Genomic DNA, 18168 nt, shown 5'->3' with positions numbered 1-18168 from the left:
CAATCTACTTCAGGTTACCCTGGAAGGTATCTCAAAAATTTGAGCGACAGGTGGAGGTTTCACATTACTACTATGCAGTAGCATGGCGAGTGGCATTCACCACTAACAGGATGCTGCCATCAAGTCAAAAAGACGCACGTCCTCACACACAAATAAGAACTGTGGTGTATGAATTTCCATGCCAGTGTGTTACAGGCATGTAAGCCATACATCCCAACTGGGCAATCGTGTCAAACATTGGCTGTTCACAACAGGCAAAGTACTGGCCATACTCAACCAGCCCGTGTTTGCAAAACTCAGAATAGAGTGTCCAACATTAGATATGTTTCTGCAATTGAACAATTTATCAAACAATCCCTAGTGAGCTAAGAATTATTCAAATAACCAATTTAAAATGATCATTTGGGCTCAAAGTGTGGCCCATGTATGTGTGCGAGAAGCTACATACGTTCACACACAAATAAGAAGAGCACATCCACACATTGCACCTTTTTCAACTAAACAAAAGCTCGGGGAACAGCCATTCCCTGGTTCATTCCCCCTTGCAATGCCTTGACCAATCAGAATCAACTTGCCTGGTTTGAATTTAAACAAAAGCTTGGCAGTTAACTGTTCCCTAGAGCATTCTCCATGGCAACAGTTCTTCCAATCAAAATTCACTGCCAACCAATCATCATCCTCTTCTCGACCAGCATAAATTGTAACTCCCTTTGAAATTTTTCATTCTTGTGTCTGTCCTGATGAAGGCAAGATGAAAAAGCTTCAGTAGCATGCCTCTTTTTCCAGCAATACTTAAGTTCTGTGCTACCAAGCAACTACAGGAGAAATATCCAGGAAACTGCTCTCCAACCCCCGAAGCTAATCCAGCTCCCAGAGATCATATCGGCGCAATTCCCAATGTCCCAACGCCCTTCTGCATGTGGCTATGTTTGCTGCTCACAGGAACTCATGCAGCTCCATTCTAAAGGCTGGCAACAAATTTGGGCACTCACCAGCAATTAATCCCAGACCTCAATGACTTTCTGCAAAAAAACAAAAACCTCTTCATTTCTGACCTATCTTTATACTGGAGAAACAGAAGGAGTGAGTCATTCAACCCCTAAAGACTATTCTGCCATTCAATGAGCACATGGGTTTCCTGTATCCTAATTCCATTTATCTGCTTTGGTTAACAAAAACCTATTAATCTCACACTTAAAATATTAGTTGAGTTAGCAACCATTACATTTTTTGCAGGACAGTGTTCCAAGCTTCTGCCACTTTCTACATGAAAGAATGTTTCTGATCTTAAGTAACATAAAAGGGTTAGTACACAAGATAAGAGCCAATGGTGATGGGGCGGCGGGTGGTGGGGAAGGTTGGGGTAATATATTAGACTGACTAGAGGATTAGCTAACCAATGGAAAATTGAAGGTTAGGATAAATCGGTCATTTTCAGGTTGGCAAACCGTAACTAATGGGGGGCCTCGGGGATCAGTGCTGGGCCGTCAACTATTTACAATCTTTATTACTGATTGGATGAAGGGATCCAGTGTATTATAGCCGCATTTGCTGACCAAACCAAGATAGGTGAGAAAGCGATTGTGAAGAGGACATAAAGAGTCTACAAAGGAATGTAGATAGGTTAAGTGAGTGCACAAAAATTTGGCAGAGTATGATGCGTGAAAATACAAGTTATCCACTTGGCAGGAAGAGTAGGAATGCAAAATATTATTTAACTGGAAAGAGACTACAGAATACTGCGGTACAGAAAGATCTGGATGTCCCCATACATGAAACACAAAAGCATGCAGGTACATAAGGGATTAGGGAGGCAAATGGAATGCCCACCTTTACTGCAAAACAGTTAGGGGATAAAAGTAGGGAAGTCTTGCTTCAACTGTACAGGGCATTGATGAGGCCACACCTAGAGTATCATACAGTTTTGGTCCCCTTACCTAAGGAGGGATATACTTGCATTGGAGGCGGTTCAAAGAAGGTTCACTAGTGTGAATCCTGAGATGAAGATTTTGTCTTATGAGCAATGGTTGGACAGGTTGTGCCTATACTTCAATGGAGTTTAGAAGAACACGAGGTGGTCTTCCTGAAAGATATAAAATTCTGAGGTGGGTTGACAAGGTAGGTGCGAGGATATTTCCCCTTGTGAAAGGATCTAGAACAAAGGGGCTTGGTTTCAGAATAAGGAGGCCATCCATTTAGGCTAGAGATGAGGGAGGATTTTTTTCTCTCAGACAGTCATGAATCTTTGGAATTCTCTAGCTGCGGAGGCTGAGTGTGCATATTCAAGGCTGTGATAGATAAAGTTTTGAACTATAGGGGAGTCAAGGGTTATGGGGAGTAGGCAGAAAAGTGGAGTTGAGGCCAAAATCAGATAAGCCATGCTCTTTTTGAATGCATGGCAGAGCAGGCTCAAGGGGCTGGATGGTCCACTCCTGCTCTTATTTCTCATAGTATATTTATGTCCCCTGGTCAGCAGGTGTAAAAAAAGCAAAATGTTTTAGTGTCATGATCTTCAAATCACAATTTTGGTTATATTCAGAAGGCTCAATTGAATAATAAATACTAACTATAAACATAGAGATGGGAAATATGCACATTATTAAAACAAGACAAGGCTTGTGTTTCAATATCTGATGCATTTATAACATTTTGCATTTGCTTGCGCTATCATAAGATTTACATCACAGAAGGTGGCCTGTTGGTCTATCAGTCAGACCCATTTCTAGCTGCTTGGGGCTGTGTATTATCATCACATTTCCTTGCTATTATCAAATTTTTTTCAACCTGTAAGTGTTTTTCAGCTTCAAGCGACACCCACAATCAACTTTTATCCTTTATACAATATTAACAGAAGGGTGCACTGTGGAAATCTTCGTGGCAATATACCGTACTGTCATTCAATGAAACTGTCCCTTCATGACATGTGTGAGGCTGTATGTGGTATTGTTCAAAAAAAAGTAATTCCGATTGTGTGATGTGAAGCTTAAGAAACAGAGCTCAAAACATGTGAACAGCAAAACTAAGCACAGGAAAATGCAACTACCAAACAGGAACGATTACATGCATTTTATAAAAAAATATGTAAGATTGTAAGCGTATTAAAGATCTGTCATTCATTCTCTGTGCGTTATGCCCAGTTGCCGTCTGATGCAGCCTTCCATCCAATAGTACAGTTGAGATTATATTGTTGCAGTTTTAGAGCTGCCAATCTCTGAAGGAAAGAACCAGGAGCCATAAAAGTGTTGAACTGAGCACAAACACTAATATTCTCTGTGCTTAGTAGTATGAATTCAGCTTCAAATTGGGTGAGGCTGCCAGTCACCCGGGCACTGGTGCGAGTTATGAATACAGCCGTTCAGAGGCGACACTGATGCTGTGGTTTCACTGAATGTTTTTAATCCACTTGCAAAAGCCTTCATTTTCTTGCTAAGCGAAATGCATATAAAGAAGCATATGTCTATAAAACCGTATTTTCTCAACCTTTGTAGAATACCTGAAGGAAGTAAAGATGTTTCGGCAGAGACTAAGTGGGAAAGAGCTGCAAACGTGGCACAGAGGAGACAGGGATGCAGTTAAAATGCAAAACTGAAACCACAGCAGACAAAGAGGGAGATGTCTCAGAATTAAACTCTTATCCTTCTATCTAAATGCCTTCATGATCTTGCTTATTTCTATTTCTTTAACCTCCTGCAGCCTTAAAACACACATGTCTCCTTTCCCCATCCTACCCCCAACCCCTAAAGTCAATTCCTTTGACTCTGGGCTTTTGTGTACCCCAGCTCTTTACCATTACTTTGCACTACTATTGGCACTCATTTCAACAGCGGTCTGGGTCCCATACTCTGGAATTCCCACCCTAACCCTCCTCCACCCTCCCATCTCCTCCAAAAGGATGGGTAAAACTCATTTATTTGACTAAGCTTGACCACACCTGCTGTCTCCTTATTTGCCTTAGTGTCTAGTTGTCTGGTTATACCTCTGTGATCACTTTGCGACACATTTCTGTGTTCAAGTTGCTAAACAAATGCAAGTTGGTGACAATGAGAGCAAAACAAAATGAAAGACAAACACAGGCTGTGAGGGATAAATTACTTGGTCAGATTTTAACGGTCCAATAAGTGAAAGTAATAGTTAAACCCAAGAAGAGAAAGGAATTCCTGAGGATAGATTTTTTTTAAATAAGAAGATGCCAATATAGATTCAAAATATAGGTGAATTCACTGAATTTCAATTTTTGTGTGAACTAGATCTGCAGAGATCAGCTATAATGGAGCACAGACTACACTAATATAACATAGCCCTCTAAAAGTAACATTTCCTCATACAATAGGCTACATGGTTAGCTCCCTAGGAATTTAAAATGATGCAAATTTATTGTGATGCATATATAGTTCTTACAAGCATTGCAGACAAATTATTTTCTCAGAAACCAATAAGGGCTCAGAGCAGGTGGGCATCCATTGCCAATGGCCAGTAAAACGCCTGAAACTGGAGAGACGCCTCCAACCCCCATCCCCCAGGTCTCTGCCTCTTGTCAAGTTGGGTACTCCCTTCTCCTGCAAGGTGAGAGAGGTGTGAGGGTTTGTAATGGACTATGTGGAGAGGAAGGACATCATTTCTGGAAGTGACTGTGAGGTATGGGTGTACAAGGGTAATAGACTGAGGGTGAGTGTGAGCGTTGACTGTTCAGCTGGGGTTAGGAGGTGCCTACAGAGAGAGTGGAGCTGCAAATTGTGCGGATCTGAGAGATGGTGTACAGGAGAATGCTGGGCAAGTCAGAGCACAGGGCTTGGCACCTGAGCATGTTGCACCACTCACCTGTTATGCCCTCCTGAGGCCCTGAGACCTCTTGGTACACTGTCTCCAGGTTGGAGGGAGCACACCCCTACTGCTCACTTCCGTGGTCACTTCATTCCGTGTCTGCTTGGTTGGAGAAGTTGTCCACTACCTCCAGTCCTCACCTCACTGCGCCCTCTTAGATCCTACAGCAGGATCTCCAAATAAGAGTGAGAGACCAGGGGTTTGGGGGCAGGGGAACAGGGGTGGTGGTCAAGCGGGGGTAGTGGGGAGGGAGCAGCCTTCCCAGGTCTCGTCATCATTCCTGTGATTGCTACTGCCTAGAAAACGCTGATGTTGCTGAGCTTTTCTGACAGGCATGATAGTCCCTTTAAACTAAAATTCCTCTTCTGATAGAATGGTCCAGCCCATCCTAATTGGATGGGGAATGTGGAGGCAGAACAACAGTTGGTTTGCTCTGGTAAAAAGCAACTGCCGAGTGTGACAGGCAGAGACTTGAGTTTCAAGCCCGAAAATGGTCCCGTCATTGTGGCGGGGACTGAAGTGGTAAGACTCTGCCCCATGATTCTGGACATTCAAGTGTCAAGCATTAAATACACACCTTATTCAGTTCTCATCAAATGTTTACATGTGCACACTTTCCAAAAGTGGTCTGGAACAGGCTGGCTTTTTATTCCTCTCGCCTTAGCACAGAAGGATTAATGCCAATCATCATATCCCCACTGTCTCCCTCCTAACTCAGCACAGACCGGAGATTAAGTGGTAGCCTTCCTGGTCTGTGTAGTTTAGTACTGTACCAGATGTTGTATTTACCAAATAAACTAACATCTGAGCTACCTCCTGCATCAGTTATTCTGTAAGCCATAACACTGATCTTATCACCCATTACTGAACTCAGCATAACACATTGTGCTCCATTTCTATGTGGACTTGCATTGTACAGGATTTATTAGCTTGGCTGAGTTGGAGTTGAGTAGCTAAAGGTTACAGATTTAGTATTGTGTCAGTGGCACCTAATAGAGAATGTATTTTCTTGAGGCTTAGCCTTTTGAAAGACTTAATAGCTTTATTTCATATCGCAGAGGTTCCATCGTGTTTCCTGGTTTGCAGATCTGCTGTGTGGAAGCGAACAGAAGTTTGAAGCTAATCATTCTGAGAGTTCATTGATCAGATTTGAACACTATTCTTTCCAATGGACATTTGTTATGCAATCTGTTCTCATTTAGATGGTATCTGGAAGGCCGGATTGCTTCTCTTAACCTGGTTCCAGATTGAACCCAAACAGTTCATTCCACAATGCTCTTTTTTCCCTTTTTGGTAGATTTTGCTAGTGAAATTATTACATTATGCTTCTTTCTGCCCCCATCTATCAATGTTTACAGCATCTTTACAACTTGTTCTATCAGCAGCATTCTGTGACATGGATATTCACAGCTGGCTCTCTCAAAATTAATAACCATAAGATTGCTCAAACTGTTGAAATATTTTTAGCTCAATAATCATATGAAAGTAATGAAGTTAAATAAGCTGTATATATTATTTTGATATTTTGGTTAGTACAATTGTTCGCACTAAGATTGGAACAGTTATAAATCTCTCACGTGTTTTAATGAATTAACGGTGAAGGTGCACTTTTGTTACCCTCCCAGGCTTTAGCGCTCTACTCCTGTGCACGATTGTCACTGGGTACCCTACCCAGTCATTGTATACAGTACCAAACTGACAGTATAGTTTCCTGATGCTTCAATCATTGTATATTTCACCGACAGTATACCAGATTTCCTGATGCTTCAATCATTGTATATTTCATTGACGGTATACCAGGTTTCCTGATGTTTCAATCATTGTATATTCCACTGACAGTATACCAGGTTTCCTGATACTTCGATCATTGTATATTTCACCGACAGTATACCAGACTTCCTGATGTTTCAATCATTGTATATTTCACTGACAGTGTACCAGGTTTCCTGATGCTTCAGTCGCCCAGCTGATTCAAAAGGACGAGGAACAGCTTCATTTCAGGATTCAACTCCATAAACAAAAATAGATCTATTTTCCCTAATATAAAATTTCATTACTTTTCCCTTTTTTTTTACTTCATTAATGCTGTTTCAAAAAAATACCCTGTTTACCTTGCAAAGGAAATCCGCCCAGAAGTTGAAAAGAAATGAGCAACTTTTAAAGTCTGTGCAAAAGGAAATGAAGGGGAAATTCACCAAATTAGACTGAAACAAGCCAATCAATGAGAAGGCTTTTGTTTCGAAATTGTGCTGGGAACCTCCACAAGCTCTAGCATTAATATTTATGGTTTGAATTCATAATAAGTTACTGCTAAAAACACCTTTACTAGAGTAAAAGAATATTTGTAAGCTGTTGGCAGCTTTAGTAAACAAAGCCCTCAATTGTATTCCGATGTGTTTTGCAGGAATTAAAAGGGATGCCTACAGTTTTGTGAATTGGCTGATTGTTGGAATACCAGTACTAACAATTTTTTACTGATGGGATATTAATTACTTGAGTCTTTAAAATCCATGAGTGCATCACCTCTATATTCATACATGAAAATAAATATAGGCCACAGGTTGCTGATAATAAGGTGAAAGATAACATTTAAATACAGGGACTCTGATGCTGAAACTGCAAGAGCCAAACTCAATGAGTTTCAATTATCAAAACCCTATGATTCAATTAGAAATAAAAATAGAAAATGCAGGCACTGCTCAGCATATCAGGCAGCATTTGTGGAGCAATAAATAGGCATCAATCTGAAACATTTCTGTTTCTCTCTCCACAGATGCTGTCTGCCCTGCTGAGTATTTCCAGCATTTTCTGTTTCTTTTATTTCAGATTTCCAGCATCAGCAACATTGCGCATTTATACCTTTGAAGCAAGTATTGCTTCATATTTCTGCCAGCCATATTTCATTCAGCAGAAAATACAGAAGGTCACACTTATTGCTAAAGCTGGCACTTGCTGCATCTCCTCCTGTTGGTGCGTGAAGTTTGTAAGTAATGTACATGTTGGGAAAATAAAAGGAAGAACAGCATTTGGCTCAGAGATAAAGATAATGTGATTATGGTTACACCTGTACAACTGCTACTAGTTTCAGGCCAGTATCTGTAAAGTGTGATGTCACAGATAGCAATCCCCAGGTGGACCCCCACTTGTGCTTCATAATGAAGGAGTTCTTTAATGCTTGCTTGTACAAATGCAATACAGCCATTATTTTGATGTTTGGAGAAGGCACGACTAATTTCAGCTTTCCCCAGACATTAAAAGCATTGAAACATAAGTTTACACACTTCATGACAGGCATAAGATGCTGCCCGCAGTTTTGTATGAGGCTCGAGTTTTTCAACACATTACCCAGTCCATGCAATGTGAGATAGTCCAACTAAAGTCTCACATCTTTGTTTAGTGTGATCAGAGGCTGAGCTGCTTCCAAGGTATACTGTCACTTTAACAGTAGTGTGCAAGCCTGATTGCATCAATATGAAAGTGGCAGTATATCTGCAGTCTAATTGCAATGGTCATGCTCACTGTATTATACTAAGTTCCGCAGGAATATTATTAAAGCCAGCAAAATAAAAGGTATTGTGATTTCATATTGAAAATAACATCACACTTTAAATAGTGACAAACATATCAATTCATTGCAAATAATTCATGATGCTGGCTGACTATATTACAGTAACCAGTGTTTCACCAGGGAGCAGGAATTAGGAAAATATACAAGAAAAGGTCTGAAACTTCTATCGATCAGTACGTTTGTTGTGAAGTATATTCCAATGGCTCCAACATCTCTGCAAATTCTCTTTTGGGCTTTAGTTATCACCTGAGAGTCTAGGCAATGAAGGTGGTGCCAGCATCACCTAGTGAACATTCACCTTCCTTGAACTCCTAAAATATTAGGTGACACTAGGGATAAACACGAAGAGGAATATGCTGCCTGTCCTGTTTATGTGCTGCTTAGTTTGCGCTCAAAACTTGAAGTATTCCAATAAAGTGAACTGTCAGATGATTATTCTGGGGCACTACAGCATATTGCAACCAGGACATTTATACAGATGATTATTCTGGGGCACTACAGCATATTTCAACCAGGACATTTATACAGATGATTATTCTGGGGCACTACAGCATATTGCAACCAAGACATTTATACAGATGTTTTTCATCATTGGCCAATTCTACTGAAACTTTATTTGTGCAGTTTGACAAAAAGTAAAAGCAGCATGCCATAGTCATGGGGCAGTATCAGGTACTGTCTGCAGTAGATTACCAAGTTCAAAGCAGGGCATCCTGACAGTTAAGCTGCAAAAATGTTGTCACACTTTCCTTCTGTGTGTTGGAACATGCTTTTAAATTGTTCTCACAACGCTTTAAAATATTTTTAGTTCACCTTATTTTGTTTTGGGTGGATTATTAACTTATTTTTGGGTTTATTGGATGCTTCTTGTTCTGTGCTGTCCCTCCCTGGGCTAGAATCACTTCAAGCCCCTAAGGGCAGTGTTCACTTCAGCGCATTGTATGTAACTTCACTTCACCTGATACTTGCAGGGTTCCCTCATCACAGGCGTTAACACAGGCAAGTCCTGGTCATCATAGATTGAAAGGGGGCTATTTCACCTTTGAATACAGGAGACATTTTAAATAGCACCGCATGGGTGCTTTTTTTTAGCGAGGAATGTGCTACCCTAACCAGTCCCCGAGGACTTCGGATCGATTCCAGTTCATCCCCCATGAGGTTCCTGTACGTTTCTTGTAATGTGTCCTTTTCAATGCATGCCTATGACATTTTTTTTAAACAAAAGAATATTTCTTTAGCAATAGCAGCGATTTTTTCCCCCTCTGGGTAGCTGACAGTGTCTTTGGGAAATTAGGGACCCCCTGACATTTGCGAACATTCAATGAGAGGTGTGTCTCCCACAGACACACAAGTTTGAAAGCCGCCGAACTGGCACCATATTGCACTCATATCAACACACACAACACAAAAAAATAAAGCAAACACGGAAGGGGTGGTCTTACCTGGACACGTTCATTTCACGAGGAGGGCGAGTGGCTTTGTCGTAGGCAACTTTACCAAAAACCCCCGCTATAATCACAAAGGCGATCACCCCGCAGGTGATGTAGACAGTACTGTTGGTCTTGTCTTTGCTGGGGTCGTACACGTTCTCCAGCTCGCCCAGATCCGGGTCGGTGGTGACTTGGATTTCCACTTTGGGCGTCACGTAGTTTTTGCAACCGTTCTGCTCCAGGCGGTAGTTCTTGTCCTGGCAGCAGTAGCGCATGTAGCAAGTGCCACAACAGTAATTGTAGGAAGTCCTGTTGCATTCGAAGTCGGGGTCCCACTGCCCAGCCACGTCGTAGTGACCCCGGCATTTCTCGGAGTGCTGCAGGACAAGCGGCTTCATCCTGTTGATCTGCAGGACGGGCACCACCACGGTGGTGTTGACTTGTGCCGCCCTGGCAGTGTTGGGCCCTTGGCGCCGGGGAGATGCCAACGTCCTGTTGTTCCTGGTCCTCCCTGCGCAGACCAGCAGGCTCAGGGGGTCCATGTAGACGAGGAAGAGGAGAAGATGCTGCATCGTCGGTTGCAAGTGGGCAGCCCTCCTTCCGAACGCGCTGCTTTCCCCCCGTGGATCTCTCCAAAAAGGCAGCACTAGCGGTGCCCTCCCCTGCCCTGCTCCCAGGTTGCTCGCCTGGCGACCAGATCCCGCACGCCCACCGCCCACCAGCTCGCAGGAAGCATCCCCTTCTGATGTGGATGGGGATGGATATGCACGGGGGGATAAATCAGACGGAGTCGCTCTCCACTGCGGCAAATTGGCCAATCTGCACCCCCACCCCCTCCCTTCTCCACCACCCCCACCCCCCCCTTACCCCACCCCCACCCTCCACCCGCCCCCTCCCCTCTCAGCAAAGGGAGATCAGGGTCCTGGGTCTGTCCCGATGAGGGTGGGCTTGCTCGAAATCCCGTCAGTCGATAGCAGGCGAAAATTCCTCCCTTTCTGCCGGAATGTGGAAGTTTGGAATCGCATTTCCTCACATCTTTGGTGATTTAATCTCACTTGCCAGTTTCCATTGGTCTAATGGGTAGAAGAGAATAAAGGAGGTGAGGTGGAGGGTGGGGGAAGGAAGGGAAGGAGGGAGGTGGGGGGGGGGGGTTGGAGAGACAAGAAGAGAAAAATAAAGCTGGTTAGAGCGGTGTGAAGTGGAGAGAAAATACTGAGAACAGGCTGGATACAGAGACAGTACGGTGCATCCAACTCAAAGCGGGGAGAGCAGAGAAAAAATCATCTCCACTCACTCCACACACACACACACACACACACACACAGAGATTGAGGCAAATAACAGGAGAGAGAACTCCGGGTAGTGACATGGTTTAAAGAGATGGAAGGCGGGAGGATCTTAAGTTTAAGGGACCGGGGATCCGGGCTGGCTGTGCCAGTGCTGGGCTGTGGTGGGGATCCTGGGCGAGTTGAAGGCGAGCGACCGTGGCCGGGTGCTCTTTACCCGTGTGGGAGAGCCAGCACTTACCGCGGTTCGCAGGGCTGCCTCCGCTCGCTCCTGGTCGCACTCACGTTGGCACAAGGGATGGGAGAGGGAGTTGAGTGAGTGAGTGAGTGGAGCTGAAGCAGCTCGGAGCCCGGCGCTCCGCCTCCACCTCTATCCATCCAACAAATGGAGCCCACGCACACTGCTCACCCAGCCAGCCAACGTCACAGCCTCAGCTACTGCCTTCTACTTAAAGATCCTTCCCCCTCCCCAACCACCCACACCCCCCCCCCCCCCACACACACACCCCAAAAAAAGAGAAAAAAAATATAGACTTAGTGAGAATGTGGGGGGCGGGGGGGGGGGAGGGGAGGGTGGGGGTGGAATAAAACCCCATCAGCTCCGCATCGCCGAGATCTGTCTACCTGCTCCAGGCTGAGATCGATGTGGGTCTGGTGCCGACGGGGAAGAATTACAAACAGTAACCTCAGCAGGACAAAGTCGATCCTTTATCGATCAAGCTCCTTCCATCTCGTGAAAAAGCCAGTGCCTGATTTAAAACAAAAAAAATACTGATCAGAATTGGTGGGACTCTTGGTCAAAGGCGGTCCCGGGCCAGTTTCTGCTCTAATTCTTGACACTTGGTTGGGAGTGTGTGTGTGTGTGTGTTGGGGGGGCGGGGGTTGTGGGGGTCAATGCAAAACTTTTATTTGCAGGGAAATCCGAGTTGTCCTGTAGCAGGTTGAGTGCGGGAGAGTGATAACTTGTGGCGCTTGTGGTTTTGTTAAGGCTGCCGCACGAGCAGCTGGACCGGTCTTAACCTAGCCCAGGTTAAAGCGATGTGCTGGGTACCGATTGGGGAGTGGAGGTGGGGGGTGGGGGGTGGTGGTATTTTGAGGGATAGTTGGAATTGCGGGAATCGGGCGGCTCAGGGCCGCAGTAGAAAAGGATCACTTCAAACTGCCGCCTCAGAAATCCCCCAAATGTACAACATGGGCGTGAAGTCCAATCACTACAAATGTCTCTGCCGATTTTGTTGCATTGAAGCTGATGAGCAGCGAGTGCAAGTCATTTACACATCAGATTATTATAACACTCAGTGTTATAATATGTGCTGCTGTATTGGGGTACGGCAGAACCCCCCTATTGAATCCAGTGAAACACATAGGCTGATAGGAACACACAGGAAATGTGGCCCCTCCTCAAGTCGACTCCTTTGTATATATATATATATGTTTATAAAAATAATAAACAGGTTGCTCGCAAACAAAGGAGATCCAATCTGTTCTGAAAGTAAGTACAATGTCAGGCGCTTCGCCTCTTCCATTCTCCGGTCTGATGGATCTGAGTTAGTCACCTTTAGCGATCTTGGTGGGAAATTGGGGTTGAGGAGGGGGTTGGTGGTGAAGGGGGGGGGGGGGGTGGAGGGGGCGGTGGAGGTAATCCAGCTCCCAGCAGATGTTACAAAACAATCCAATCTCCAGCAATTTTGCTGGGAGGGTGAGTGTTAGATGCCCTAGCGCTCCAGTGGCCGAGTCCATTTTGGGCGAGATGAGACACTGGGGGCAAGAGGAACAATTACCCTGGCCTCTATTTTCAGCCGCGCGGTGAACAGGGCGATAGAAGCAAAATATTGCTTTTGGATACTGGAAACCTGAAATAAAAACAGAAAATGCTGGAAAAACTCAGCAGGTCCGTCAGCATCTGTGGAGAGAGAAGCAGAGTTAACCTTTCGACTCTAATATGACTTCTTCAGAACTGGTGAACGTGGCAAAATGCGCATGTCGCTACACATGGCGAAATTGCCACCATTGTCCCACCCTGTGGGTCATGTGATCTGTCACTGGTATGTTAATACTGGATCTAATGTACTTCTCCCTAACTAGATTTTCGAAGCATTCGACTTATCCTGGTTGCAATTTTTAGCAATCTGGCAATTGCTTCCAAAGAGGCGAATCGGGTACATTGCAATCAGTAGAATTCTTCCCCGTAAATTCTGCAGGAGGTTTGGTCCCATGGCGTTGCATGGTATCAGCTTCTGTCCACATTCTATAAATACATAATAACTTTGATAAAAAAAACCAGAAGGTGGTGTATTTTGACGATAAGAGCTGAGTACACTCAAATGCTCATTTCTAATCAGATCAGTACACAGTTCCCTATACAGGAATAACTATGACACTAAGTGGCAGTGTTACTGCTCCCATCTCTTTTTTTTTATTTCACACCATTACTACCAACATACGTAACTCAGGCTCCTGTTACATTTTCCCACAAGTTTTGATATGTGAGTTCCCTTTTTGAAAATGATCAGTTAGGATAACCCCTTTGGTGTAACGTATTGGGCGTTGGGCGATTTCTCAGTCCCCTCTATATTATGCAAATATTATTTATTGCATTAAAATGCTTGGATTTTCCAATAATTTGAATGAAGCTACTTCAAAACCAGAATCAAGTGGGAAGTCGGCGATAATAAACAAACTGAATTATCAGATACTTTGAATTGAGCGACCGAATAAAGCGTCGACTGTGGTACTCGACCCCATGCATATCATTTAGAAGGGTGTGTGTGTGAATGTGTATGTATGTGTTTATGTACGTGTTTGTGCATGTGTTACGTGTGTGTGTATATGCATGCGTGTTTCTATATGCGCATATTTGTACATGTGTCTACGTCTATGTTTGTATGTGTGTGTATGTGAATGTGTATGTATATAAATGTGTTTATGCGTGTGTGTATATGTGCGTATGTGTGAATGTGGATGTGTATATATGTGCTTATGCGTGTGTGTGTGTGAATGTGGATATGTATATATGTGTTTATGCGTGTGTGTATGTGTTTGTGTATATTTCTGTCCGTGTATATGTGCATGTGTGCATATGTGTGTTTATGTATATTTGTATGTCCCTATGTTTTTGTGTACGGCTGTATGTGGAAATGTGTGTGGGTGCGTATGTCTATATCTATGTGCGTGTTTTAATTGTACATCAACCCCCTACTTTAAGCACCCGAATCGGTTCAGGTTATGACTAAGTCATAAAACTAGATGTTCCAACCCACACACTGTTTGCACGATTTTGCATCAATGCTTCGCTGTTGAAGATTTGTTTCCCTTGACAAAGCGGCATCTTCCCCAGTGGTGAAATTGTTTTAGGTTAGCTCCGGAGGGGGTCTGCTTTTCACCCCCGGTTGAACGTGGAGTGGCTGTTATTATCCTAATGTGCTTTGGCGTGGTCTGAAACACGTTGTGCTCCCGGAGATATCTCCGACCGAGTGGGTGTGGGTGACGGTCCACACTGAATGATTTGGTTCAGTTTCGTACCGGAATGGTCCAATCATTTGAAATTAATGAACGAGTCTCTCCAAGGGCTACGCTGAGAACTGGGCTCGAATCCAATGGGAACTCTCCTAACTAGAGCCTTTCATAACCTGTCTTGAGTATTTTATAACTGGGCCGTGAATGGCGATGCATTTAGTGTGTACAGAACACGGGGATTTAGGAGAACTGGAACAAATGGGCTGGAAACTAAAAAGGTACCGAATGATAACGATCTGTTTTCCTGACTCGGCAACCTGCTGCTCTGTGCTGATTCGCCCATTGAAACATGTTTAAAAACCAGGGAAAAGTGGGAAGATCTGGGACCGAAAAGATACAGGCGCTCCTGGTTGCCAAGCAACGGGAGAGTATCAAAGTTAGCAGCGGATTCTCAGGTTTCCTATATTTAATTTAATTTTCATTCGACTCCCTCGTTTCTGGAGAGACAGTGGCGCCAACTGAGTTTTTTTTTTGGTGGGGGGTGGGGGGAGTGGTGGTGGGGTTTGTTTAAATATTGCAGTTGAACCTGCTGCGTATCCCGCTGCTTTGCCACCTCCTGCCCTGCCTGGTGTCGCCGACCATTGAGGGAAATGTGCCCAGTGACACAGGCAGGCGAGGGCAGCTCAGCTCAGGCGAGAATCAGAGGAGGCGTGAGGGTCACCACCCAGTCCCACCCGTTGAAAAGGACTAGCCGCCTTGGCCGTGCTGCATGAAGCGATGACTCTGGGGAAACCCCCATATCATTCCTTTAATGTAGTCGACTTCCGCCGCTGCCCCTGCTTTATTCTCTGAAGGTCCCTTTTGTCCCTTTGAACAACTCTCCATTGCAGCTGTGAATCTTGACCATTCCCCCTACCCTGAGCCAATTTATTAGCCCGTTTTCAGGGTTAATCATCAACTTTCTGGCAACTGTGGAGATTTTTCTTTAGTGCCGCCTGCACAGGAAATGAACGAAATACCGCTGTGTATATTCTATTTCAAAATGGACCAGTAATGTCAACTGTAGAGTGGGAAAGAAAATAATATCGTTGTTTACACCTTACAGGTGCGCGCGGTTTACACACAGCTTTTGCATTTATATATTCGATGTACTTACCATTGGACAACATGTTTATACCTAAAAGGGAATAACTTTTATCACAATAGTGTCTATTGCAACTTCCCATGGGAAGTGTTGGTGCACAGTGCAAATATTGTCAGCGATTATCAGTTACAATCCCTTCTCCGATGTTTGGTGATTTCAAGGAGATATTAGTCAGCAGCAGCCCCTACTCTAACTCATATGCTTGCAGTCTATTTTCTCACGTAGTGAGCACACAAGTATTCGGAGTCAAACTATTCATACCCTGATGATTTCATTTCTCCCAGTTTATGTGCACACGTTTTTCGACAGCCTGTTTCCTGTTTCACACAATTTTCACCATTGGCCAGGACTTTAAAAGAAAAGCAGGGGAAAAGACTGAAAGCGTCTGCCAGCCTGTTGGGTAGTAGCTAATTACAATAACTTCACTTGATTCTCACTGAGGGTTCTCGTTAACCGGGCCTATTGCAAAATGAGGAAGTGCATTTCCTTTCTGCACTGTTTCATTGCAGACTGTCATATCCCAGTTTTAAACTCACTCTAATCTGTTGTCAGGCTACTGTAATATTATTCTCTTCTTCTCCCAGGATACAGGAGTTCAATCCATTCCTGAGTCAATGGTTTAGGATGGCAGAAAATGATATTCAGAAACAACATTTTTCCATGATATGAAACTATAAAGAATGGGCATAACACACTGATTTACTATAGCAAAATGTTTTCATACCACATCATACCACATACCACACAGGTCCCTGAAGGCAGCAGTTCAAGTAGACAAGGTTGTAAAGAAGGCATATGGAATGCTCTCTTTCATTGGCAGAGGTATAGAATATAAAAGTAAGGATATAATGTTGGAATTGTATAAAACACTGGTGAGGCCACATTTATTGTTCTGTCATCAGTTCTGGTCACCAAATTACAGGACCATAAGACCATAAGACATAGGAGCAGAAATTAGGCCATTTGGCCCATCGAGTCTGCTCTGCCATTCAATCATGGCTGTTAAGTTTCTCAATCCCATTCTCCTGCCTTCTCCCCATACAGGAAGGATGTAATAGCTCTGGAGAGAGTGCAGAGAAGGTTTACAAGAATGTTGCCAGGGTTAGAAAACTGTAGCTATGAGGAGAGACTGGATTGTTTGGGGTTACTTTCCTTAGAACAAAGAAGGCTGAGAGGTGACTTGATTGAGATGTACAAAATTATGAGGGGAATAGATAGAGTGGACAGGATAAAATTGTTTCCCTTGGCGGAGAATTCTAGAACCAGGGGACATAGATTCAAGATAAGTGGCAGAATGTTTAGGGGGGAATGAGGAAGAATTTTTTTATGCAGAAGGTAGTGGGTGTCTGGAATTCACTGCCCAAGTTGGTGGTAGAGGCAGAAACTCTAAACTCTTTTAAAAAGTACCTGGATCTGCACCTTAAGTGCTGTAAGCTGCAGGGCTATGGGCCGGATGCAGGAAGTTGGGATAAGAAAGGGCACTTGGGTGTCTTCAGGCTGGCATGGACAAGATAGGCTGAATGGCTTCCTTCTGTGCTGTAACTTTTTTATGGTTCTAAACTTGAATCTTTTACTCCGAAGAAGAGTCATACGTTAACTCTGTTTCTCTCTCCACAGATGCTGTTAGACCAACTGAGTTTTCCCAGTATTTTCTGTTTTTGTTTCAGACTTCCAGCATCTGCAGTATTTTGTTTTTATGATGAATCCCTTACTCTTTTATCCTCAATCTTTATATTCTTTCATGGGATGTGGGCATCACTGGCAAGGCCAGCATTTGTTGCCCATCCCTAATTGCCCTTGAACTGTATGGTTTACTGGAACATTTCAGAGAACAGCTAGCTGTCAGCCACCTTGCTGTGGGTCTGGAGTCACATGTAGGCCAGACCAGGTAAGGATGGCCTACATGTGCCTCCATGTGACTTTACAACAATCAATGATCATTTCATGGTCACCATTACTGAGACTAGCTTTCAATTCCAGAGTGTTTTTAATTTAATCAGATTTAAATTCCATCAGTATCAATGGGTGGGTGGGATTTGAACCTGTGCCATCAAAGCATTAGCCTGGGTTTCTGGATTATAAGCCCAGTGACTTCACCACTACACCATCATCTCCCCCACCATCGATTTTTCTCATTCCTTTATATGGAAATGTATGAGGGCATATTAAACTATTATTATGTCTTATTGCTTTAATTTGCCATTTGATTCATGTACACCCTGAATTTTTATTCATTTTTCTTCATCATACCCCACTCCCACCATCAAAAGCACTGACTCATACTAGAACAAATAGGTGCCAGAAAATCTATGAGGCCTTACCCAAGTGATGAATCTTTGTCTGTTTTTCCAAAGATTAAGTGCTCTGGAGGCCAATTGACCATGGAAGACCACATGACTGAGATCCTGCACTCATCCTGCGTTTCCATTATCAGACCTCCAAACAGGAGTCACTGGCAGTGTT

The 18168-nt window shown here is 43.7% G+C and overlaps 1 protein-coding gene across 1 annotated transcript in view; it reads right to left on the bottom strand.

Annotated features, from left to right (window-relative positions):
* The window catches only part of LOC121293867 (protein shisa-6-like), a 521308-nt gene extending 510808 nt beyond the window's left edge, over positions 1-10500 (bottom strand). The window contains exon 1 of the mRNA XM_041217286.1: positions 9832-10500. Coding sequence (XP_041073220.1) covers positions 9832-10391 — 560 coding nt within the window. The 5' untranslated portion in view covers positions 10392-10500. The remainder of the gene's footprint in view (positions 1-9831) is intronic.
* Positions 10501-18168: the final 7668 nt, after the last annotated feature.

The sequence above is a fragment of the Carcharodon carcharias genome, chromosome 22 (assembly GCF_017639515.1).
Source record: "Carcharodon carcharias isolate sCarCar2 chromosome 22, sCarCar2.pri, whole genome shotgun sequence".
In the NCBI taxonomy this organism is placed as follows: domain Eukaryota; kingdom Metazoa; phylum Chordata; class Chondrichthyes; order Lamniformes; family Lamnidae; genus Carcharodon; species Carcharodon carcharias.
Note: the sequence above shows the minus strand (reverse complement) of the source record. Positions and strands in the feature narration are given on the sequence as shown.